The sequence below is a fragment of the Cyprinodon tularosa genome, unplaced genomic scaffold (assembly GCF_016077235.1).
Source record: "Cyprinodon tularosa strain WSP-4 unplaced genomic scaffold, ASM1607723v1 ctg29, whole genome shotgun sequence".
Classification (NCBI taxonomy): Eukaryota; Metazoa; Chordata; class Actinopteri; order Cyprinodontiformes; family Cyprinodontidae; genus Cyprinodon; species Cyprinodon tularosa.
In genome coordinates, this window is record NW_024038996.1 from 1403382 (window position 1) to 1428652 (window position 25271).

At 39.4% G+C, this 25271-nt stretch overlaps 1 protein-coding gene across 20 annotated transcripts in view; it reads left to right on the plus strand.

Moving 5' to 3' along the window:
• epb41l3b (erythrocyte membrane protein band 4.1-like 3b) overlaps window positions 1-24949 on the plus strand; it is a 75901-nt gene extending 50952 nt beyond the window's left edge. For 5 of the 20 annotated variants that reach the window (XM_038290873.1, XM_038290880.1, XM_038290872.1 and 2 more), the window contains 18 exons: window positions 436-588; window positions 1298-1395; window positions 2093-2268; window positions 4431-4636; window positions 4994-5578; window positions 8779-8832; window positions 9948-9983; window positions 10364-10429; window positions 11425-11616; window positions 13741-13803; window positions 14208-14879; window positions 15608-15640; window positions 16090-16155; window positions 18519-18602; window positions 20213-20311; window positions 20834-20914; window positions 21765-21880; window positions 24534-24949. In XM_038290873.1, coding sequence (XP_038146801.1) covers window positions 436-588; window positions 1298-1395; window positions 2093-2268; window positions 4431-4636; window positions 4994-5578; window positions 8779-8832; window positions 9948-9983; window positions 10364-10429; window positions 11425-11616; window positions 13741-13803; window positions 14208-14879; window positions 15608-15640; window positions 16090-16155; window positions 18519-18602; window positions 20213-20311; window positions 20834-20914; window positions 21765-21875 — 2775 coding nt within the window. In that variant the 3' untranslated portion in view covers window positions 21876-21880; window positions 24534-24949. The remainder of the gene's footprint in view (window positions 1-435; window positions 589-1297; window positions 1396-2092; window positions 2269-4430; window positions 4637-4993; window positions 5579-8778; window positions 8833-9947; window positions 9984-10363; window positions 10430-11424; window positions 11617-13740; window positions 13804-14207; window positions 14880-15607; window positions 15641-16089; window positions 16156-18518; window positions 18603-20212; window positions 20312-20833; window positions 20915-21764; window positions 21881-24533) is intronic. The other 15 variants (XM_038290877.1, XM_038290879.1, XM_038290882.1 and 12 more) reach the window with 12 other exon arrangements.
• Window positions 24950-25271: the final 322 nt, after the last annotated feature.

Consider the following 25271-nt stretch of genomic DNA (forward strand, 5'->3'; position numbering starts at 1 on the left):
AGTGTTTTTTTCCACTTGTGCATGGCTATGTACAAACACATCTCATTTATCACTCTAGATTGGTAGCTCCCACTCTGGACCAGCGCTTTCTCCTGGTTTCAGCCAGCCTTGTTATGCTTTGTGCAGTGAAGAGCATCACTTTTCCAAAAACTTCACTGTTTCATTTGCCAGTTGCCACCCCTCTAGTTGTTATTCAGCGCCACTGCAGCGTGTATAGAGGAGATTAGAGAACCACATGCCTGATTCCACCCCATGCCTGCCTGCTCAACCCCTGTGATCATCACAAACCTTTTTCTTTTACATTTCTACTTTATCCTGCTGTGCACTGATGCCTTAACAGTTCCTGAAAGGTTTATGAAAGGTTGTTTTCTGTGGACCACATAAAGGACCGACTGTGATTTACTCTCTAAACTGATGTATTTTTGTTGTTTTCAGGACTCTGAGGGTGTGGAGATCATGCTGGGAGTTTGTTCGAGCGGCCTCCTCATCTACAGAGACAGGTTGCGGATTAACAGATTTGCTTGGCCCAAAATCCTCAAGATCTCATACAAGAGGAACAACTTTTACATCAAAATCCGACCAGGCGAGGTAAAGACTGCAACGGAAGGAAGATAGGCAACCCTGATTGTTCCTCCAGCCTTTAAATTTGCATTGTATCAGCAGGAAATACAATCAAGTAGAAATGTTTTTGTGCCAAATTCCATCCATTCATTATTTTTCCCATCAGCTATTATTCATAAGTTGTAAAAATTGGGATTTTTGACATGAAGCATTTTAATTAGGATGAAGAGGCTGATGCTACACTGACATTAGGCTTATTACTGATTTACCACTGTTTGGCTCTTTAATTATTAACTGTTCAATTTAGAGGTGAACTTAAAGGAGTTCTTTCACTAAGCTGTGTGGACACAGTTTGAGAAATAAAATAACTAGTATATTTTAATTAGAATAGCATAGAAAATCCCTTTATTGTCCCTCAGTGGCGAAATTCTGATATTTACAACAGCAACAAGAATATAGAAAAAACACACAATGTGGACCTCGGAAAAGTATATGAAAATAACATAATAGTGAAGAGATAAAAAATAAATAATTTTATAATGTACTGTAATATATATAATATAAAAACATATTCTGCACCTGGAGAATAAATAACCAATATACAGATATGGACATTTTTACAGTGATGGATATCTGAAAATTGCTGCAACATCACAGATGTGATCCTGAATTATATTCAGGGTTTTAATAAACAATTAAAAAAGGGACTTCAGGTTTTGTTTTTTTTCTGTTTCAGTTTGAGCAGTTTGAAAGCACGATTGGTTTCAAGCTTCCAAATCATCGCGCTAGCAAACGGCTATGGAAGGTCTGCGTGGAGCACCACACCTTCTTCAGGTAATAAATTATTTTCTTTGAATTGAGAGCCTTGAATGTTGTAACAACTCAAAACATTGCAACATTAAAATAATAAACAAAGTGAAAGGTTACATCGTTTTCAGTATTGTAATCTGAAACAAGTGGCATGTGTTTATATTTACTATATAACGTACTGACAAACACAGATTGGCTATACTGGCAGTGAGTTGCATGCTGGTTGTCTTTCTGAAGGAGATCAATTCCCATCTGTTTTTTTTTATTTAGAGGGATCAAAGTAAAGAAGATTTAGTACAGTTGTGCATCAGAGTTCTATGAACTTTTTTGCTGTGGTATACCACATAAAACCCAATAAAATACAAAGAACTTTATGCTTGGAAAGTGGAAAGATCACCTGAAGTGAATTATTTTATTAGGCCCATGGAGTTTTAAATGGAATTTCAGCTAAATTACATGAATTCCCGGGGTATTTATGGAAATCTGTAAATCTGAGGCAGCGCTGCTTGCTTTGCTTCTTGTCACTATAAAGCACAGCCTCATAGTTCATCGTGCAAAGTTGCTGCTTTAAGCTAAAATGTGGTCTCCTGAGTCATCTGGTGTAGCAAACCATGCCTGCGGGCTCCCTCGACACACATTTAAATAGGTTTATTTAGTGCATTGCATTAAATGGGTGTTTTATTTCTGGTTTGATAATGAGCTTGTTTTTAACTTGTCACAGGCTGGTGTCTCCTGAGGCACCTCCAAAGAAGTTCCTCAGCCTCGGCTCCAAGTTTCGCTACAGCGGCAGGACCCAGGCTCAGACACGAAGGGCCAGTGCTCAGATCGCCAGGCCTGCGCCGTTGTTTGAACGCACCTCCAGTAAACGCTACAACATGTCACGCAGCCTAGATGGAGGTGAGAGGGTCAGCTAGTTTAGGTGTTGTTAGAATGCAGGCGTATTGGAGATGGTAAGATATATTCACACTTCAATCCAGCCCGTTTGTATGGATGATGGCATCAATTCAGAGCCCCATGGACAAACATTAGATGATGATACAGATCCCCTAAATTCACCCTGGACCTCAGATAACTAAGGCCCTGTTTAAACTATTTAATTTTTTGCGGAATATGTGGAGTTTGGTTGAGTTTCTGTTGTTTCTCTACATGATGAGAGTTCAGCCTTTCTCTGATTAAGGCTCGATTTCAAAATGGGTTCTGAAATTTAAAAACATCCTAGTCATTTTCAAAAGGACAAATGGGGAGACACTGCTTAATCTACACGCCTACAACATAACTGAGGCTGGCAAGTTTGAAACCCACACAAGACCAACAGTAGCAGTGGACTGCAGAGTGCCTGCTTCTTCTGCTGACTCTTTTGAGCATAGCAGTGACATCCCAGATGTTATACTTTCTCCCCAATTTACTGAAATCATGATGTGTTGTAGAGTTTCAAAGAACAGCAGTAGTGTGGTGTTTAATGTTCAAAGGGTTTTGGCTTCTCCTGGTTCCTGTAGCTACAGAGATCATTATTAAAGTGATTTCATATAGATGTGTTAACAGAGAAAAATCCAGTCTTAAAGGTATAGTGAAGGATGTTCTTTTTCCAGGTGGATCATCGAAATAAGTGATCCTCTTAATTGCCAATCATTCTGGTGATATGTTTATGTAAGGCTGTCCTACGTACCGGTGTTGAGTCCGACATAGTGGAAAAATTACAAATCTTCTTTTGGAAAGTAAGCTTGTATGAGCGATGCAAAAAGCAACTTTTAAACCAAGCATGCAGAAAGAGAAATGGGCTCTCGCACGCTTTTAATAAGCGTTCCCTCTCAGGAGCAGGAACAGGGTTGTGCATGTGCATTCTTTTTTAAAAGTGGAGAGGGTCTCATCAAAAAGCGGGTCTTTTCAAAAATTTGCGAAAATCCTCCACTATACCTTTAAGTGGGTCATTAAGTGGGTCAGGGCCTTAGTTTCTTCCTATAACTCAGGGACATTGGTTTCCAGATTAAGTGCAGAATTTGCTATTCACTGGACAACAGTAGAGTCCTTTTTCTTCGTAGACCTACTGCAGTTTTCCTCTGTTTGTGCTCCGTCATTACTGTATTTTTGCTTCCACTCAATTTTCCTGTAATGTCCTTGAGCTGAACAGCTAGCCTCTTTTGTGTCCTTCCCTTGTTGTTAAGGGTCCAATATTATGTAATATTCACATTATGAACCTTCTGTAATAGCCATGTATGTCCTGAAGTCTGTGTATGAGGTTTACAAATGAAAAAAAAAAAAACCTTTCCCCTCTCCAACCGCCTTTCTCTACTTCGTTGCTGATGGGTGTTCAAAATGCTCTGTTTGAAACCAGGTCCTTTATGATGTCATAAGGGGAAACTGACTGCCCAGAATGGTCTGTAGCAGTGAATCAGTCGAGCTAAGGCCTTCCTCTTATGTACTATTATTAGCTCCTAGGCTATCTTTACGAACTCTGGCTGATTGTCATGGTTGCGGGTTTTAAGGGGGAGGGGCCTTCAGGAGGTCTGGCGATGGAAAGCAAAAACTGCTTTTCTGGTGGAGGGCTAAATATGGCGATTATTGGTGAAGGCTGTCTGCCTAATGTGAGAGGAATTTTCCTCCAACTTTTTATAATTACAATTACCTTTTTAATCATTATTAACTTTAAGAGACATAATGTACATTTTTACAGGGTTGTTCATGTTAAATGGGTCTTATCTAGCAAACAAAATGTCATATTCAAGATGCATTTTGTGGGTATTCAGAAGCGACCGGCATCCTGCTCACCTCAGACACCAATGGCAACTTCTGGTATGGTGAAAAAAGTAAAATAAAAATCTTGTTCGATATGAGCGTGAGCTATGAGAACGAACGGATGAGTGCTGCAGTTTTGTGTTTTGGATACAGGTGAGAGTATCATTAGAAAACTCTGTAATGCCTCTTAAATAAGCAAGTATTTCTTTGGCACATCTTTTTTTTATTTTATTTGATATAAGTGAAAAAATGTTTAGTTCTTTAATGTAAGCTTACATATTTCCAGACAACTACATGTTAAAGACAGACTCCATATTTGTTCTCAGCCCCCATTACAGAGAACCATGAGACTCCTGTGAAGGACGGCACAGGTGACGGTGTGCCCAAAGTTCTTGCCCATGAAGACATCATCACCACGGTAACGACAGAGAGGAAGGCGGAGGAAGAGAAGGAGGAGCAGGAGGAAGTGCAGAAAGCGGCCACAGAGACACCGGAAGCGACGGAGATGACACCGCTTAGACATGACACAAAGGTAGAGCTGACCAACAGAGAAGTAGACGGAAGGAACCTCAAAGAGGCTTTTATTGTTCCTGAGTTTCTTCTCTAAAAAAAGCAAAACAGATATTTTAGTTCTGTTTTTGTTTTCTTTTTTTTTTCTTTACTTTCTTAATGGCTGATGTGAAATTCCCAGTTGCTTTCAGTTTAACCCACTTCAGTACTGAGGCTTCTCATCCTTTGTGCGCTTTACTAATTTGCTTTTCTTTTCTTGTCCTTCCTTTGACCCTCACATTTTACTTGTATGTGCTCATGCGTGTTCACCCCCCCTTCCCCTTCGCTTCTCTCCATCCACAAACACATCACCTCCTTGCTGACATTTCCCCCTTCTCAGCTCTCCCATCTCGTCTACGCCAGTGACCCCCTCCGCTCCGAGCTCTCCCTCCCATCATCGCCCATCCTGCCAAGCAATCTGCGGCGGAGGTGCAGGGGGAGCGGCCGCAAGCGGGCTTCATCGGTCAGCCCGGCCAAGAATGGCAACGGCTGCCAGCGGCGGCAGGCCCGCGCAGACCGCAGAGCCGCCCTGCTGGAGGAGCAGGCGCTACTGCTGTCCGCTCGCAAGCAGCGCCTTGAGCAGGGCGCGCGGCGTGGCGGCACGCTCTTCTCCTTCTCCCTGCATCTGCCCGACTTGTCCTCCGTTCTGGATGAGGATGGCTACATCACATTCCCCGATCTGTCCGAAATGCGCTTCATCCCAGAGTGCGCGCAGAACTTCCTCCCCTTTAAGTCTCCGTCTCTCATCCCCTGCTTCCTCTTCATCTTCTTCTTCCTCCTCTCCACCTCCTTCTCAGTGCCCTACGCTCTCACCCTCTCCTTTCCGCTGGCGCTGTGTCTCTGCTACCTGGAGCCCAAGGCAGCCTCCCTGACCGCCTCCATAGCCCAGGGCTACCATGACCATGACAGTTCAGAGGAAGAGGAGGTGTGTGTGCGTATGCCTGTGCTCCACTTCCCACGTCTGACAGAAAGACCTGTAAACCCTCCAGCATAGCTCCGATCTGGAGATAGTGTGTCCCAGTGTCCGTCAGTCTCCTACTTTCAGAGCCTCATCTCTGATGTCTCATCCCGTTAAAACATCATCATTAGAGTCATGCTTACAGAGATGAACCTGCAAGTCTCACCATCTCATCTAAGTGGCCACATTACCTTCATGAGAGAGTTAAACACAGTCACAGGGTTCATTTTACCTGCATGAGCATCAAATTTACCTTCTCTGCTGCATCACCACTAACCACTGTAAAATATCATTTAATAGATGATTGTCTTGGAGCCTAGTTGGGTTTTTAGAAGTCATCTTTATCACTCAGAGCGTTTCCTCTCTCCCATCTCCCCTTAAATCCAGCATGCCTGAATTTCAGACTAATTCTATTCAGGTTGAGCACAAAAAACAGCAGCGCTGTGTGGAAAGATTCACCCTTAACATTTTGCCCATGTACCTTCATTCATGTTTAAAACTTACCAGTATTTATTGGGGGATGTGTGGGACAAATGCAAAGTTCTGAAAAGGAAAGTTATGAATTGTTTTCAAATCATTGTTGCAAATTAAATCTGAAGTCAGGCAAGTATTGGTATTCAGCTCCCATAATTAAGTTTAACATCTAAAAGAAACAAAAAACTAGTTTGATTTAATGTTTATCTCATTTATTTGTACTAGAAATCCAGCTGTTATGTGAAGGTTTGAGAGGTTTCTTAGTGTTCTCCATGAAGACCAAAGAGTACAGAAGACTTGTCTAGGAGCACAGCCAGGTTATTAACTTTATCCCAAGCTTTGAACACTGCGTTAGAGAGCAGACTATAGTGGAACTGAACAAAAAGGCATGGTGCTCTGCCTAAAGCAACAGGACATCAAAGAGGCGCCACAGCTCAGGTGTTTATGGGACGACTATTAGTCATTAACTGTGGTCTTAATGGAGGGGTAACAAGGAATAAGCCAGTGTTGAAATAAATCCAGAGGAAATCCTCTCTGTTGTAACCATGAAGGGAACACCACCACATCCACCGTTAAACAAGGTAGTGGCTGCTTCATGTTCCCATGAAGCTTCTCTTTAGCAGGCACCAGGAAGCTTGAGCAATGATGCTCTCTATGCAGGCTGTCTGAGCTTGATAAGTTTAGAAAGAAAGATTGGGTCGATTTTTGGTTTCTAGACTTACATATCTGGTAGAAAATTGTAGAAGACGAGCAGCTTTAACTGTAGTGAAAGGTGGGTATACAACATTGATTCAGAGGAGCACGAGTTTAAAAAATACCCTCCACACTTTTCAAATTTTACTGTAAAACATTTTGAAAGCAATACCTTCCCATTCACAATTTTGCAAAGTGTCTAACTGTCTAACATAGCGGATATAGATCATTTTGTGAGGCACTGCTCTTTAGTTGCATGTTGACAGTCTCATGATTAAGTCCTGGCCTGGTCTCCCTGCATTACTTTCTATTTCAACTAAATCTCCACAAATTAAAACTGCCTTTGCTTGGGTTTGTAATGATGTGATATTTCACATAAAGCATCAGTGATGCAGAGAGACGCAGTGATGCCTATACATCACCCATGATGTAAACCTGCATGGAGAAGAGAGGGAGGGCCTGAAAGTCAGGTTACTGTACAGCCGTAAAATCAGCAGATCACTTTCTGTTTTACTTAAACTTATTTTTAGTTATATTTAATGTTGATGTAAAGTTTACAGCTATTCATCATCGGCATAGATACCAGAAATAGTTGGGTCTTTTTTTTTTTCAAGACTAATAATGATGGAACAAAAATTTTAATTTAAAATCCCTATCTCTGGCATTTCCATCTATTTAATTTCATAAAATGTTAAAAATCAGTTTTGTGCAATAATAATAATAATAATTGAACTGTATTGATCTCACATTGGAGAAATGTATTTCTGCATTTAACCCATCCCCTTGGTGAGCAAAGGGCTGCCATTGTGGGGTGCCCGGGGAGCAGTCTGTGGGAGTGGGTTTCGAACTCACAATTTCAAGATCCCAAACTCTATGCCCTAACCACTAGGCCACCACTCCCCCAAGAAGTGCCTACTTTTTTTTATTCTGAAGAAATTATATGTAGTTAGACTAAAATGGTCACAGTTGGCTGCAGCACTGAAGATCTCCACCTGCTATTTTGATGAGATTCATGTGATTCTTAGATAAAATTAAGGGTATATGTGCTTTTATTTTGCATTCTTTCCATAACAGGGTTTGAAATAAAAAATGACACTGACTAAACGATTCCCAGTTGGTTGGTTTCAAGTGAAGCTGTAACTTTTTATTCAACTGTGGACCAAACTTTTTTATTTAGATCCTCACCTAAAACCTAATTAATGAATTATTGCTATAGAAGGCGGCTATAGATAGGCATGGTATGATTGTGAGACAATGATAACATCTTAAGAAAATGATAAATGGCTCCCTTTTAGATTATACTGCTTACCCCTTCAAATATTTTGACCATTCTGCTGCACTGACTAAAATCCCAGAATGATGCCAGGACTGACACATTATGGAAAGTCTTGTGGAAGGTCAATTAATCTTTAGGATGTGTGAAGGTCAGTTCTTCATTTTTAAGACAAAATACACATATATAATATGAACTGTTGGAGGCAGTTCTATTTTTTTTCTAGATCATTGAAATTGCTTTAACGCCTTTATGCCCTGAAAACATTAAGAGTCAGGTAAATCTTTATATAAAACCAAAAAGGATATTAATGCTGTTGATGAGTGTCTGTAAACTTCTATATTCTTATATTTAATGTTGCAGCCTCTTTAACACAAATTGAGAGAAAATCCACTTTCTGATCTCAGTGACCGACTGACGGTTTAATCTTCCTCTGAGTCTGTGTTGCTTGCTGCTTCTGTTTTCCTTTTTATTTCGCCTTCTATATTTTTTGTGCTGTTTGCACCTTTATCTGTGGTGTTTGTGAGGCATCAGTATACCTCCAGCAGTCAGAGCATTTTCATTTATCCCATTGGTGGTACAAAAGATTTTTTTTTTTTTTTTTTTTTTTTTTATGTTTGAAGTTTTGATGACAAATGCATGTTTTTCTCCAACACTTACAAGCTGGATTCTTCTTCTTTTTCTTGCTTGCAATTGGGAATGTTTTGCTTCGGTCTGCAAAACGCAGACTGACAGCGAACGTACGGACTTTGCCTGTGACGGAGACATGACTGCCACAGAGGTTTGTATTTTAAAGAGGGGACAAATCCAGCATTTAGATAAAAACTTTTTTTATCGCAGATTATTTTTAACAAATGTTTGTAGCTCCAAAATGGTTGGTTTGGACATAAGTGTTACTTTTTGAGCTTGCTTAATCAAACTAGAAACACACTTCCTTATTTTTTTTAGTATCTTCCTTTTTATGGTTAGATTTTGGTTTAATGTCAGCGATATTTACATATTTTCATTTATGCCCTTCCTTTTAAAGTACTTCCTTGTTGCCATAACTGAACATACCAGACAGAAATGTTTAAGGGAGAAATTCAACTGTTCTAGCAGTCAGACTCCCTCATTCTTTTCTAAACAGTTTGTTACTGGTTTCATTCATGGCTCATTGAAACAGACTTTCACATAGAAATGAATGGAGCAAGTTGTCACATGCTTTAGCTGGAACGGAGCTTTTGAGCATAGTTCCACTCACTTTTGAGATCTTATCTAAAGAAAATATTGGATACAATTTCCACACATTTTCCAGTTTAACTTGTGGAGATTTGAAAGAAAGCTCGTTTAAGCGTATTGAAAGTGATTTTTGGTCTTTGTTTTGCAAATGCCAGGAGGTCTATATCGTTGATCCACTGACTCTAGTCACCAGTTACTGCCTTACCTTTAAACAAAACCACAGGAGTTTAAAATATAACCATCTTGTATTAAAGTACACGACGTATAAGTCATATTGTTTGAAAATTGGCATACAGTCATCAGCAAAGCGGTTGATGAAGACTCCCACTAATTTGTTTTTATTTTAGATCCCGCACAAAAATATGAGGTCATGTCCTGCTCTTGCCGACTTATAAACAATTTTTTTGCGGCTTAGTTTCATGTCCTTTTAAAAAATAATGTGATGCTGGGTAAAATCTGGCAGCAGATGTTAAAGAATAATTTAAGCAGGGCAGAGTTTTAAAAAATTAACTAGAGCTTATGGGAATTGTTGTAATTTATTTTACAGCAGAGTTTTTCTTCGACATCTGCCTTGAGTTATTTTCTATTTTCTGTCCTTATTCCACACTTTACATCTCCTCTCTATGATGCTTTGCTGCCTCTCATCTTGTCTGTTCTCTTCGTTTTAATTGCTGTCAGTCGGAGGCTGATGAGGACTCCGAGATGCGGACTCAGGTACATCAGGGTCGCAGTGGGAACCCCTGCTAAGTGCCTGGAAACAGAATGCAATAAAAAAAATAGCTTTCTATCCTTTTTTTCTCACCCTCTGTTTTGGTTAGCCTGCTGCTGTCATTGACTCTCCCAGGCATCCAAATAACTGATGGGTTTAACTGGTTTATCATAAAACAATACCAGTAGTTATGATGTTCTTTTTCTCTTTTTTTTTTTTGCATGATTTCTTTATTTTTTATTTTCATAGTTTCATCATTTTGCTCCCAAACAGCAGAAGCCAAAGCTCCCATTTTCTCCAAACAAGAGTTGAAATTACACCAGAAAAAATATAGTGTCTGTTAACTAATTATGTAACAACCCCTTTGCCTTTTTTGTCTCTGCAGTATAGTTTCATAAGACGAGCAAAAGGGGAAAATGTTTTTATCAGACATAGTAACCTGATGCTAGAGGTTGGTAAGCAAACAGAGCATGTCTGAAAAATGCATGCAGGTGCTTTTAAGGCATAACGAATGATTTTGATGAAGAGATAACACATAATTCAACAGTATTATGTACTGTTTTCTTGACTTTGTTGATTAAAACAGTTGTTGCTGTGGGATTTCAGCCTTTTTAAAAACCAAATGTAACTCAAACTGGAGTAGATCTGTTTTGAGATGTGGGAGTGTTGTGCATAACAAGAACGATGCATGCAAGCCTTTATTGTCTTTGCATTAAATGCTTTGGAAGCATTTAAGTGATTTTTTTTTTTGTTTTTATTAAATTTGTTTTGGAAAAAGCTTCACATGCAGCCTGCAGAGCCTTTAACATCTTTATACAATAAGTATTAGAGTGAGTGATGCAGGTCTGCAGAATGCGGGGTTCCTACACAGTCTGGGAAATTTGAAACAGTCAGGAATTTGTTATTCTTTAATCCCATCTGGATAAAGATGAAAAAATAAAGGAAAGATGTTTGTTATATTCTGCAAGTCATTTTATCCACCTTTATATCATCCATTCATTCATAGGGCTACTCATCCATCCATCCTTCTAAGCATCCATTGATCTATCATCCGTTCTTTTTTGTGTTTGTCTCTTCATCCATTTTGTTTATCCATCTATGCGTGCATCTATGCCCCCATCCATCCGTTTCGTCCATCCATCCATTTCATCCACTTCCAGTGATCTTTACTGTTTCATCATCAAAATGCAGTCATTCTAAAGATACTGCCATACTTTTCAACAACTTTTCTGTACTTTGGGGGGAGATGCTAAAAAAAAAAGCTGAGTATGATTATTAGTCTGACGTGAAGCTTGTTTAGGAACCCGTAGAGTTGAAAAAAAACATAGCCTTTTGGTTTCAGAACTTTTTAGTGACTCATCCGTTGATGTAAGCTGCCGTTGGCTTAGTAAAGCATGACTTCCTCCCTCATCTCCCCCTCCCTCTGTCACCGGTTATCGGCCGTAGGACTCTGAGCCTCCACCTGAGGTGGTCAAGCATCAGACCAACATCAGTGAGCTGAAGCGCTCCTTCCTTGAAACTGGCAGCGGCAGCGGTGGTCCAGGTCAGACAGAATGGGAGAAGAGACTCTCCTCGTCGCCTCTGCGCTCACCCAGAGCAGATGAATCTCCAATGATAGAACCTCTGGAACTGCAGGACGTAAGCTGCAGACTGTGACAGCATGTCTGTGTGGAGCATGACATCAACAAAGAACAGCTTTATTTGAAAAAGGCAGTAGGAATAATTGCTGACTAGATTTTTGGGTGGTGATCTCATCTTTATAGGAAAATAACTTTTTTTTTGGCATCAGATTCTGTCTGGTTTAGTGTTTTGTGGTATCCACACATTTCTCACACGTTCATGTTAACAGTAATTTCTCAACAGCGTTTCATACACCACATAGTTAAAATCTGAGTTATCAAAGAGATGGTGAATGTTTGGGCGGTAGTTTTACCTTGTAGCACAAAAAAGTCATGACCTATTCCAGCATTTAAACATATAGTAATAATCAAACAAACATACCATAATAATGTAAAGTGTTTTGCTTCAGGTGATTGTGTAATCTTAAGGAAATTAAATAATCTGATGGAGGTGTCTCTCTGTTTTTAGTCTCTGATTTAGTCTTTCCTCCACCTGCAAAACAACCTTCTCCCTTATATTTATTCTGCTTTCAGGAATTCTTCACTAACATCCAGAGTGACGACTACTTAACCCATACTCTGCTTAAATCTTCAAACTGTCTACTTTTTATTCTTCCATTTGCACATTTTCTAACATTTCGGTTTGTCGGTTTTATTGTATTTTTTGAAGTGATACTCATGTAGCCACGGTTATAGCGACCACCAGTCTTTCCCTGGTCTACATCCGTTCCTCTTATTGACCATTGATGTGAATATGTACAGATATTTCCTACTGTCCACTGTTTCTCACAAAGGCTCCAGAGTGAAATCCTCATTTGTTCTTTCAGGTTTAGCTTTTCTAACTTCAGATTTTAGTACCATTTCCCATCATAGAGTAATGGCTTCAAATCAATAGGACATAAGGTCTGAATTACTGCATTAATTACTAAGCCTCCGTGGGTTGTTTCAGAGTAGTGCTCTGAATTACTACTGTAATTGCCCTTTTGGATGGTATATTTTTTGTCTTGGAGGCTTTGCTGACCCGCTATTCCTCAGTTTGTACCGGTGTAAAAACTGATTACCCAATTAGAGATTTACCCCAGAAAATTGTCCTAATTAGGATGTTAGCTTGGACTTCAGTTAAAGCAACAAAACACCGTATATAGGGCTCAGGGTCATTCACCTCTGAGGGTATCATGGAAACGGGTCTGATTTCTCAGTTAGCTTGTCAGATCACTTAAGAATTGGTGCTATTTAGAGCATGACAAGATTTTAGATCAGTTGCTGTGATCTTATCCACTAATTTGAGAACACATATTTTAAATTTCTTAGGCCTATTTTTATCTCATGTTGTGCTATTCTATATAACAGCACTCAAAAAGGGAGCTTTGGATATTCCTGCAAACTGTTTGTGATGGCGAGTAAAATGCAATCAATTTTAAATGTAAAAATTATTTATAGGTAAACATCTGTTTTTGTTTTGTTATTGTTTTGTGTTTTATAACACTTAAACTTCCAACAGCTAGTGGGCATGGCTCCGCCCAAGAGCGTCATCATCTTTGCTGCTGTATCATGATGTATCAGGATAAATCATATTGTATCACCAAATTCTTGCAAATTCACATCCCTAATTTAGACCCCAGTGACATAAGGTCATGAAATCCATTCAGGTCTCTTCATGGTCAAATCAGTGCATTAGACATATTTTTTTAAGGAATTATTTGTTTGGTTTTGCGAGTTTTATAAGATCCATGTGGGCTGGTTTCCAACACTGAATACATCTTCTTGAATTAAAGGTTGAATCGTAAATTATAAGGATTTATAAAGGTTTTAAAAGTCCTTTATTTTGTTTTCTTACCTCTCATTACAGTGATCACCAAGAATTTGCATAGAAATATTTGTCTTTTCTGTTCGGTCTATTTTGTAATTTTATCAGCTGGTTATCAATAATTTTGTACCTTATACACGCTCTAATCTGTATGCTGTAGCAGCAACTTCTTTCACCAATAAGTTGCACCAACTGGCAGACTCATAAAGAGCTCCTATATCCCTCTTGATGGAGATTTCAGTCTTAAAACTTTCTGCATGTACTAGTCATTCATAGCATCCTTTTCTAATTAGCTTAAGTGCTTTTAAACCTTGTGTGTTTTCTACTCTTTTCCAGGCTAATGATGAGCAGCCAACCGAGGAAGAGACGAAACAGGTGGTTGGATCTAAAGACACTGTGGTAAGCTGCTACCTATTGGTTTGATTGTCTCTGGTTTTAGTCTTTAATCAGTTATAGTGTTTTTCAATGTTTCTGCGTGTCATTTTGTTACCATCTTTCCAGCTCCACATGTATGTGGCTGTTACTAAAATGTAAAAAAAAAAAAATATATATATATATATATATATATATATATATATATATATATATATATATATATATATATTTCTTTATAACTATTGATTAAATTAGCAGTCTGATATATAATAAACACCAAATCTAAGCATTGGTCATATTCTAATGATTAAATGCTACGATGTATCCCAGCTCATCCTTGTGGTGCTCAAGCTGTATTTGTGTGTCAGCCTCTTTCCGTCTCGTATTTGTGTGATTCCCACTCTCCAACAAGTCAAGTCTCTCCCCAGGCGGCAGGATATCTGGTCAAATACGTGCCGGATAGCATTGTAACCGAGGGGGCCACCTCCTCTGGGCCCCACGGTATTAGCTTGTCGACCACCATGGATGATGACGTCTTCATAAATGGGACATTGAGAGAAGAGGCGGAGGGCAAATCCCACGAGGAGGAGGAGGTATCAGACAGGTCGGATGTGAAGGTCAGCCCTGGAGCTGTGAGGCAGGAGGTGTCCCAGGCCATCAGCGACAAGAAAGGCACGCTCATTATCTTTAAGCAGCCAGAGAATAAAGAGAACACACAGGATGAAGGGACAAGCGAAAAGAAGTCACTCCCGGCCCCAATAGAGCTGGAAACCGATGAGACCGAGAAAGAAACAGAAGCTCCTGCTGCTGTAAAAGGTCAAACTTCAGTAGTTGAGATGCTAAGTCCAACGGTAGAGATAAAGACTGGTGACACGGCCCAGATTAAAAATATTGACTCTCCTAAGAAAGCAATGGCATCGTGGATTTCTGAGGAGAAGGTGGAGGTATCACAGGTCATCGGTGTGTTTACAAAGAAAGTCGAAGAGCTGAAAACTTTGGATGAGGTGCAGCAGAAAGCAGAAGGAATCCAGTCTAAGCAGCTCGAGTCCAGCCTGACTCACATTACAGTCTCTGAAGCTTCAGCTGCATCCTTAGCAGTGGTACCGTATGAAAACTAAAAGCAAACCTCTCCTCATGCCTCAACCACCCACAGCTAACCCCCATCGCCTCCCCGCTACCCGCAGCACCCGCTTCGGTTTAACAGGGAAATCAATTCTCCTGCATGCCGAAAGTTCCTTTAACACCCGGCATTTATCAGGCAGGCCGCTGGTTTCTGTTGTCCTTGTTTTAATCCAAATGCCTTTAGGTTTGTTTTTCCTTTTGGTTGACAGCTAAAGCAGCTATTTATGCTTGAGCAGCTGGCTCCCACAGACCATGAGGAAAGGAGCAGGAGTTCTGGCTGGCTTTTTGTTTTTTGATATACTTTGATTTGTTTCAGCTGAACCATTCCTTTCTTTAAGCTCTTTAAATCCGTTCCCTAAAAGTAGTGACATCATAGCTCCTGGCTGGATGCCACCGCTGCAGCTTTTCCCACATCCTCCAAAATCCTCACCTCCATCCTCAGGTCGTTGATAAATTGTATGGATCTACCTGATAAATTCTCTCCTTAAAAATCATTTAAAAGCAGATTAGCAGTGAAATACCAGTATATTCCAAATCTAGATTTTGTTCAACCTTTAGTAAGCTACATCATGGTATTCCATACAATCTCTACATTTTAAACTTTCCCTTTTTTCTTAATTTGTTGCTGTATTACTGTGACATTTTGCTGTCCTTTCTTCACCTTTTCTCTGTGTTTTTATGTGTATTCATCCCTGTCCTCCATCAGTCTACTTTCGGATGGGTTTCCCCCTCTCAAAAGGTGACCTTTTATTCTCTGGTTCTTAATAGTGCTTTGCAAAAGTTTAAGAAAGAAGGTGTAGTGAAAACTAGCGCTGCACATTACCCAAAACCCACCATCCCTACTGCAATACACAGCAGTGGCAGCATCATGCTGTGGGATGGCTTTTGTTCAGCAGATATGCCCTCACTTTTCAGATCCCACCTTCAGTGTTTCTATTTGTTAACTACTCTCCTTCTCCTTTACAATTATTTGCAGCTCTTTCATCATTTACTCATTTACACTCAATTTTGGGGTTCTGTGAATAACATTTGCAAAGCACCTTATTCATCTCCACGTATCATCATGTCGAAATCTTTGAACAAATTCAAAAAAAAATTCTTGTTAGGAGTGATAAGAATTAAGAGTGTTTGAAATTGTGTTGTCAAATAGATGTAAAGCATAAACAATAGTCTAACTGTTGTTTCCAGGCATCGGCTGACCAGGACGAGAAGCCGGTTATTACTGAAAACGAAGCCGAGCCCGTCACATCAAAGGTAAATGTCTCACTTAGTTTCAACCATCACATCCTTACTGAATTGGAGTCAGAATATATTGGCCAAGGTGTCCAACCAGAGGCCGGGCATAGTTACTTTGTACCTGGAGCCTGGAACATATCACCCTTAGAGGAAATTTCCCTATAACTGTTTTGGGTTATCCGGTTCGTTTTTGGAGTGTGTTTTTTTTCACTCTGGGGCTCCAAACTGTGCAACTCCTCTATCCACCAGGATATTGGCTGGAGACACACCTCCATAATCTGTTAATCTTTGAAATGACAGTCCAACATGAGAAGTGCTTGTTTGTAAATATAAGTTTAAAGCTAGATCATGCATACAGCTTGAGAGTTTGCTAGCCACAACTAATTGTCAGATGGAGACAAAAGAACTTCCTGGCCTAAAAATAAACAGGTGTTATTTCAACCAATAAACTATCATTTATGATGCTACAGTAGATCTGCTTTATTATAGGGCTGAAAGATTTTGCCAAAAATATGAATAGGATTTTATTAGATATTATTTAGATTTTCCTCTATACCGACCACAATCATGTAGATGTTTCATGACCGAGAACGCTGGCCTATCCAGACTCCATTGTCACAATAATTTACTGTTACTGTTGGAAAACTCCTCACTTTTTCTCATAGATGAATGGATCTACCCCAGCTATAGAGATAAGAGAATTTTGAGAACTCCTTTAGGGAACATTTTAAACAGCGGTGGCACACTATGCTTAAATAGTTTAGGGGAAGATAGCCAACATCCAGGAAGATTTATCAAATATCTTAAATATCAAATCATTCTATCTGCTTTTACCTGGAGTTAAGCAACAATAATAAAGAATATGTTTGAAATAGATAGAACAGTTTATTTGTTACATGCATAGTTATAATTGGTACAATGCATACAAATAAATAGAAATGAAATTACTTACTTAGCCCTACTTTATAGCCCCATAAAAGGCAATTGCTTCTTAGTAGGACGGTATAGCAAGATGTAAAGGATTCTCAGCCACACTAACCATGCTTTCTCATTTAAAAAAAGGTACTAGGAATTTAGAATGTAAATAAAGGCGTCCTGAAACAAAGTCCAGTAAAGCGGCTCATACTGGACTCCTTACAAACACTCCAGTTGTGTGTCTGCTCCTGCAGCTGCTCAGGTCAGAGGACATCTAATGTGATTGTGGTGCAAATACCAAATGGAAACCTTGTGATTTTCCATCTTGGTGACCTCTTCTTCACTGAATTGGAGAGTAATGCATGAATGCAGTAATGTATTTTGAATCCATCCGTCGCTATCCCTGGCTTAGTTAATTCACATGTGGCACTTATTTATCTTAATTCGATTTCATGTGCAGGGGTTAGGAGGACATTTTTAAAACATGGTAGATTTAAGAAGAAATACTGGTTTATTTTCAGTAGGACTCCTAATAATTATGGTTCCATCACAGGAGTGGAACCATAATATGTCATAAGTATTCAAACTGAAGCCAGCATTGCAGAACCAAAGGAGGCATGAAGTGATGTTCAGGGGGGTCAGTATACAGTGTTGCGTATAAATGTCAGAAAATGACTAACCGGTTTAACTCATTGGTGATTTCAGTGTAATGCCACAGATATAAAAGGATAGTGATCAGTTCTGTCAGCACACTTTAACGCAGATGGACGCACCTCTCCATGGGCTTATTATCTGTACCACCAGGGGTGGGTCAACCTAGACCCTCCATTTTGTCTCAGGTCTTTAGAACAGAGATCGCTTTGTTAGAAAAGCTATTTTCCAAGTATTTTCTGTATCATCAGTTTGTCTTTCCTTCATTTTGTTTCTTCTTAGTTTCTTTACTAGCTTCTTCCTTTTGCCTTCTCATTCAGTCTTTCTCCTTTCCTTGCTTTCTTTAATTTCTGTTTCTTCTTTGTTCGACTTCTACTTTTTACTCAGCATTGCCTGTATTTCTTTTTCTTAGCCTCTTCCTTATTTGCCATCCTTTCCTTTAATTCCTTTGTTTTCTGTCTTAACTAGTTTCTTTCTTGTTTTCTTTCCTTACTTGTTTATTTGCTTTCATTTGTCAGTGTTTTTTTTTTCTTTCCAGAACCTTCCTTTCTCTTTTATTTCTGTCTTGGCATATTTTGTTTCTTAACTTGATTTACTTACTTGTTTCTTTCCTTTCTTATTTACCTCTTTCATTTTATTCTTCCCTCTCTCCTTTGTTTATTTTGCAAGTTTTTAATTTAAACATGAAAAGTCTACCTAAATAAACCAAGAAGTGTTGGGATTTAAATGTGGGAAAACTGGGTCACAGTTGGATTTTAGATCTTTTTTTTTAAGTTGTACCATAGTGGAGTTAATAATGTGTTTTTGTGCTGTAGGTTCCTGATGGCGTGGATGTGCCTTCTAAAGACGTGCCTGTGGTCCACACTGAGACCAAAACCATCACCTACGAGTCAGCTGAGGTCGGTTTCAACACAAAGTAACTAGCAGTGGTCAGTCTGTAAAAGATGATGCTCTGTCTCTTTTTTATCCAAATTAAGAAATCTTTAATTATAACCAAAATAAGGAACCAAACACACGTTTCATACTGTATTTTAGCTGCAGCTCTTGTTAGGAGTCCCTTAGACTTCTGGTCAAGAAAGACAGTCGATTGAGTCTGTAAGATGGATTTAACATGCACATCATTTATGAGCCCTTTGTTTCCAGTCAGAGCTCCATACACTCCATTGCTGCATTGGCTCTTTCAGCTCCTTTACGATCAATAAATGTAATTTAAAACTGCAGGTCCTTTCCACTTTATTGTTTTTCATCAAACATCCTGACCAAACTCATCAATGCTGCATATATCATTTTAGTCTCTGGTAGAGGAGGAGGTGGCAATTTCTTCACGGTTTTTCAGTTTAATCCAACTACTAATGTTGTTCATTAGTCATTTATATTTGTTAGGTGTTAAGTTGAAGTTGTGACTGATTAAGGCTACATTTACACTGCAGCATGAAGTGACCCAAATCCATTTTATTTTTTTTTCTCCATATATGACTTTTCATGTCGGTCTGAAAAACAGATTTTTTTCAAATGTGACCCAGGCCACTGTGGTCCTGATTCTGATACACATGTGATCTTTTCAAATGCCACCTGTGTCTGAATGGTCAGGTCGCATTCATCTGACCTGAACGTCATTAGTGCTCAAAAAAGGTCTCTATTCTGCATCCAGCAATGCAGATGCAGCCATGGCGGATAATGATGCGTGAAGCAGTCTTTGTTTTAGATCTTCTTGAAAAGATTGCTTTGTTCATGCCCTGGCTCCCGTTGGAAAAGAAATGAAGTATAGCTAGATGCGGTCTGGCACTACCATCCATGTTTATTTCCCTGAACACAGAGCACGCTAGCTACTTATGATCTCATTGTGTCCTCTACTGCCCATATGGGACAGTTAAGCTGTATGAAAGCAGTTCACACAGGAGATCACATATAAGTCACATATACTTGGAAATGTGGAAAAAAAAAATCAGATATCAGCAAAAAAAAAAAAATGGAATTAAGCATTAAAGCCTACAGTGTGAATTTATTACAAAAGTAGATTGGATTGGAATAATTAGATTCACTTTCTGAGATATTTTAGGAGTTAAACACGTTACTGCAAGTGAAACATTGCAGTAAACATTACTGTAATTGTAATATTGAGGATGAACTGGATATCCACCCACCACATTTAGTGACTACCCTCTGTTTGGTTTGTAAAGGTTTACCTTGTAAATATACAGATTGTTGCTCATTTAAGAAAAACAACTAATTATGTTGATGTCCCACAGCATGATGCTGCCACCATGGTGTTTCACCATTATTATGTAGCTTTTAAGACTAATTTTGATGATATTTAAAAGAAAAAAGAAATGCCATACTTGTCGGATTGTTATTTGTTAAACATGTTGTAAACGCTTTCATACCTTCCCGCCACTTAAGTATTCACTATTTTTGGTCACATAACATTTCAGCAAATGTATTATAAATATGTCTGCTTAAAAATGAACTTCTGCAAAGTACAAATGGGGAATGTTATTCCCACCAACAGGTCGACACGAATGGAGATGCAGACGCCGGGGTGCTGCTAAGCGCTCAGACAATCACCTCGGAAACCACCAGCACCACCACAACCACGCACATCACAAAGGTCAGGATGCATCTGTCGGCTCTTTGCCCCCAACTCTGCATAAAAAGCCTCACACATCTATGGAGCCTCTGCGCTCTCTAGGCTTAATACTATTCTTTATTTTTTTCCCCCAGCTTTTATTGTCATTACACCGTTACAAGTACAGAGCAATGAAATTAACTCTCTGCCTTTAACCCATCCCTTTGGGGAGTTGCTGGCTGCCTCTGTGCAGCACCTAGGGAGCAGTCTGGGGTAAAGGGTCTTTGCTCAGGGACCCAGAGTGGCAGTCTGTGGGAGTGGGGATTGAACTCAGAACTTCAGGATTGCAAGCTCTATCCCCTAACCACTAGACCGCCCCTCCCCCAAAATTCTGTTAAAAACCCTTTATTTAAAGTCTCTGTGACAAATCCTTTATTAAATAACCTTTGTTTGACAAGTCAGAAGTAGTTCATAGTTTTTTGGACATTTACAGCCAAAGTATTTAATCAAAAATAAGTTCTGGACTAAATGAATTTGAATGAAGTGAAATATTCTGTTGATCAGACGGTGAAAGGTGGAATCTCAGAGACTCGAATCGAGAAGAGAATCGTCATCACTGGAGATGCAGACATCGACCATGATGAGGTTCGTATAATTTCCTACTTTGATGGAAAACTGATTCATTTCAGTAATTTAGTTAACAACCTTTTAGAAACTTAGACTTATAACAGTCAGTGATGTATTTGAAGTGTATTTTCAGTTATTTTTTATGATTATGGCTTATAGCTGTGAGAAATTGTAGACTCTCAGAGGACAGTTAAAAGTAGCAACTGATAAGGACAACGTCTTAATAACCTCAATAATTAATAAAAATCATTTTTATAGGCATCTGAAGAGTAGAGCCTCTTTAAAATGGAGCCACATTATTGCCTACTGTATTGTATGAATGTAAAATAATGCCCCAGATTCTTTTCTTTAGAACCAAACAAAATCAGAAACCTGTTAGACCCACAGTTTCTTTCTCAGCCCAAAAAAAAATGAAAACATATTTAAACCATTTCGGATAGGCTTTATATATCATGGTTCTGTGGTATTGATTGTGTAGGTCTTAATCCGGTAATGATACATCTCTGTATTAAAAATATTTTTGACTTTATCTTGTGTAACATCAGTTTTTAATTTAGAAACTGAATGTAGGTTTCTCTTCAGCTGTAAGCTCCAATCATCAAAACAAACGGAAACAAATGTGTTTGTTTTTTTCTTCAAACACCATTTTTGAAATTAGTTACTTGTTAATGTGATGCGTTTGTCAAGGTTAATTAATTGGTTCCCCCCACTGCCTCACGTTTATCTTCCAAGCTGTGTTATATTATGGCCATGTGATTTAGTACTTTACTACAAGGTGACTTCCCTGTTGGCATACTGACTGCAAATCAAACCGTTCTCTGTCTCCCCCTGGTGCTCCCCTGCTGTCACTGCACCCTCCCATATTTAGGCTCTGGCTCAGGCAATAAAGGAAGCTAAAGAGCAACATCCTGACATGTCAGTGACCAAAGTAGTGGTACATAAAGAGACAGAGATCACGCCAGAGGAGGGGGAGGACTGACCCAGGTAAGAAAATCTTTAGACCCCCCCCCCCCAGGTCTTGTTGCCCAGCCTGCCTGGTTTTCATTTGGTATGGGTCGGCCAGCTTCTGTTGCTATCGCTGCTTGTTGCATTGCCCTATGGTCTTTTCAGGGAAAGGGGAAAAGGATTGTGGGTGTTTGTGTGCACACAGACAGGATATCACTGCCTCTGCTTATTGTGAGCAGGCTGGCAGTAAAGCTGCAGGCTGTCTCCTGTGGACTCTGTAGTTCAGAAGCAACACTCCCCCTGCTGGTTAAAAGAAGATATCTTACCGTATTTTTTTTTACTCCACTTAAAAAAAAGGTTTTCTTGAATTATAAACATTATGAAAATTGAAAATAATTAAATTTCAACCACACAGGGAGAATAAACCATTTGGGATTATGCAATAATCAATTAGAGCATTCATGTTTCTACATCTATTAGTATCTAGAGGGAGAACTACAGCGATGAGAGATTAAATACCAGCTAAACCGGCTTTTGTTTCCCTGAGATCTTCAGCTCTGTGAGCTGCTAATGCGCCGTCAGGCTCTGAAATCTGATCCTTGTGTACACAGATGAGTCTTCGTCTGTTTTTAGCACTGTTACTCAGTTTAAAATACACTCACTGAAGAAAATATATTTAAAAAAATCTATAGATGAATATCCTCAGCAGAAACCTTGTTCACAAACCTGAGTTGTTTTAATCAGCCGCTTCTACAGCCACTATTTCCACTGCACGGACTGAAGGCCAGATTAGATTTGTAGGGTAGAAATTGAAGTTCCCTGATGGGGGGGGGGGTGATGCTCGTGGGATTTCCCCTGAACTTTAGGAGCAGATTTAAAATAAACTTCATGTTTCAAACACTTCCCAATTTTAAACTGCAACATTCTTAAATTGTGTTAAACTAGTATTGTTTAAAAGAAGGCACTGTGTGTGTTGTTAAGATTTCTGCATTTATTTTAATCAGTGGATTTTTGGAAGTGGCTCTATTTCAGTTTCAGGCTTAAACTGTTCTGAAATAATAAATTACAGCTGACAGGGGCAAGCGCTTTGTCTTCAGCAAGTAAAAACAGGTTAATTTAACATTTCTTACAGTTACACCTTCACTCTTTTTAATTACCATGAAGTTCAAAGCCATTACAGTATGATCATTTATTTTAATGCTGAATTATTACAGCTTTGATTGTTGTGTTAGGGCCGACTTTTAAACCATAAACTGCTACAAAACTGAGAATTATCCTGCAATGGGCTGATTTTTAAGGAGCAACACTTTTTTTATGGATTTTTATTTAGGATATCAGTTTGAAAGATAAAATGTGATGATTCTTAGGTATAACTCTAACCCACGCCTAGAAAAGTGCAAAACAAAGTCAGCGAATAAGACAAACGTGGCTCTTTCCTCCTGGTTTTGAGTCTCTGCAGAGAAGACAAGTAGGTCGGCGGTCCTTGTTCCTGTGTGTCTGCAGACTTCCCAGATCTGTTTGAACTTGTCCGCTGCCAGCAGCAGGAGGTTTCTGGTTGCTGTGACTGCGCCTGAAGGAACTTGTCTTTTCTCTGTACCAAAGCCATCTCCTCCTCTCGCGTCTTAAGTGTTCTCTCTGTTTGGAAACTGCTTGCCGTCCTACTCACCCCTCATGGCTCTGAAGCTTATTTCATTAGTGCCTGATACTATCCCGAAGCACGAAAACCTGGTGCGAGCAGGCATGCATGAGGATGCTTTGCGGGACTAACCAGACGGGAATGCTTGGCTTACTTTCTGCAGCCTGTGTGTGTGTAGTTTGTAAAATGACTGTCTCAGTGGCATCAGCAACACTGTACTAAACATTTTCACTGTGCTTTTTGGGACATTAGCTACTTCAAATACACACAGTATTTGGGAGCCAAAGAGAGAGACTAAGAATAGGGAAAGCAGCAAACTACAGCATAACATCTCAACGAATAAGATATATCATGCTCTGTTCACATGTTTTAGCCTATGCTGCTGATAATAGATTTTAGTAGCAATTTTTTATTTTGTTTCTTGTTGGATCATAAACATTTATAATCTGCTTAACTTTAAGAAGGAAATGTGGAGGGAAAACAATGATTCACATTTTGTTATGCCATAGCTATGAGCATGACCATGATAGCTCAGTCGAATGTAATGCAGAGTTGGAAAATGGCAGAACAAAAGATGCCTGGGTTTAAATTACTTACAGGTAGAAATCTGAAAAGTGTGGCTTATTTTGTCCCCAAGTAGCTGTGCAGTAGAAAACCTGAGCTCAGGTGACGAATGGATGTTTTAGAATGAGAGGTTAGAAAAGCCTGTTTATTACAGCAGGATTAACTGAAAATGAGGATAAATATGAATTCTGTCAATAGCTGAGTTAATTTGGAAGTTTCACTAACTGTGGGGGTTTTTCCCCATAAAACCTGTGTGTCTTTGTATGTTTCCATCTCTGCAGTCCCTCTCTGCTTCTGTTTATGTGGGTAGAACTGCTATAACCCTTTATCTGACTTGTATTAGATGAATTACACAAGATTTTGTTTTGCATACACTCTGTGTATACAAAATGGCAGAAGTTGTCCAAGTCATTCTGAGTCCAGCATGCAGCAACGAGGCATAAAAATCAAAGATCCAGCATGTTCTCACTTCTGGCTTTTTTACTCTTCTAGGAATAACTGAGGGCTACATCCACGACTCCACAGCGTAACGCCTGGACTCTCAGAAGGCTCCTCCTGTACGAATGCTGCAGCTCGCTGCTCCACTCGCAAACATCACTTGCAAAACCAATGAACACACTCTGCATGAGAAGGACGAGAAGTTGCATCATCAACCGAATGCCCCGATTCGTATTTTATCTTCTTTTAACGGTCCTCAATCTGTCTGCACGCCTAATCCCCGCGTGCAGCAAGCAAACCTGCTTTCACTGCCTTATTACGACTTTGATGCATTTTTATGATTGCTGACGATAATTACTGTAGCAGCATTTTATTTATGAAATAAAAGCCATCACTCCGGAAACTTGTAATTGCTGTAGGCTGTACTTGTTAGAGAGCAAACACTATTTAACCTCAGTGTAGAAAAAAAACAAAGCATTGCTTCACTCCCACTCCATCCAATGTGCCGCTACAGACATGGCTGCAGCTCTGCACTGTACATATCAACGCCTCTCAAGGAAAGCAAGTTTATGATGATTTTTAAAGTTGATTCTCTGTTTGAACCAAATTCATTTCACTTTACTAGTAATTTTGCTTTCTTATTGTGGCATGTTTCTTCCCCCCCTCTATACGCTCTGTTTTGGCAGAAGCCAAGGAATCAAAGAGAACAAAATAGCTTTGACGTGCCTGTGCAGGCTGTGAATGTTTTCCAGGGCTTGAGACTGTGGGGCAAAGGGCTCAGACGGCCTAGCC